Consider the following 851-nt stretch of genomic DNA (forward strand, 5'->3'; position numbering starts at 1 on the left):
ATCCGGGGCTGCACAGGTAGCACGGAGGAGCGGGCGGCCCTGCTCCACAAAACCATCCAGCTGGCCGCTGAGCTGAAGAGCACCATGGGCAACATGTTCAGTTTTGCAGCTGTGATGAACGCCCTGGAAATGACACAGGTACGGGGACATTCCCTTCGTCCTCATGGCCTGTGCTCAGCCCCCTCACCCGAAATGCAGCCCTCTCCCATGTCCTGCGGGTTCCGACACCCACTGGGGTGGAAGAACGGGGAAGACGCCCAGGGTAGGAGGTGTGGGGCCACATCCACAGGGTATGAGCATGGAAGGGGAAGAGCTGTCCCCTCCGTGGAGCAGACAGCCCAGTCCCGCCGGGATGCAATTGTTTTTCAGTGGTTGGGGCTTTTTGTTTTCTGCTGGGCTGTGTTCCTGGGAGGAAATGAATCTGCCCTCCAGTACAATACAAATCAGTCTGAAGGCTGTGGCAGCAGCGTCTCCGGGCCACACTGCTCCTTTTGGAAGATGAAAGGAGATTAAAATTCAATTTTAAACCAAGCCCAGCTGGGAAGTCTTGCTTCCTGCCTGCACAAAGGAGGTGGAACGGCTGCCCCCTCCCTGTGTCTCATCTTCAAGGCTGCTATGACAAGGGGAAGCTGCTGTCCTGGGGCACAGGGAGGGGGAGAAATCCTGAACCCAGCCTCAGTGCCAGGGATGTGCCATCTCTAGCCATGAGCATGGGTGGAGGGGGCTGTTTTGGGGAGCAGCAGGCTGGGGGCCGTGGCTTTAGGGCCAGGCTGTGTCCCTGTAGGAGCACCCTGTGAGCCCAGAGCTCGGTGCCCAGAGGCTGCGCTGTCCCCAGCCACCCCCCTCTGCCC

The 851-nt window shown here is 59.6% G+C and overlaps 1 protein-coding gene across 1 annotated transcript in view; it reads left to right on the top strand.

The window, feature by feature from the left end:
• Positions 1 to 851, top strand: part of SH2D3C (SH2 domain containing 3C) — a 7350-nt gene that overhangs the window by 4557 nt on the left and 1942 nt on the right. The window contains exon 6 of the mRNA XM_010133007.1: positions 1 to 138. This exon is cut by the window's left edge and continues 4 nt beyond it. Within this exon, the coding sequence (XP_010131309.1) occupies positions 1 to 138 (138 nt within the window). The remainder of the gene's footprint in view (positions 139 to 851) is intronic.

This window comes from Buceros rhinoceros, unplaced genomic scaffold (assembly GCF_000710305.1).
Source record: "Buceros rhinoceros silvestris isolate BGI_N320 unplaced genomic scaffold, ASM71030v1 scaffold26233, whole genome shotgun sequence".
Taxonomy (NCBI): domain Eukaryota; kingdom Metazoa; phylum Chordata; class Aves; order Bucerotiformes; family Bucerotidae; genus Buceros; species Buceros rhinoceros.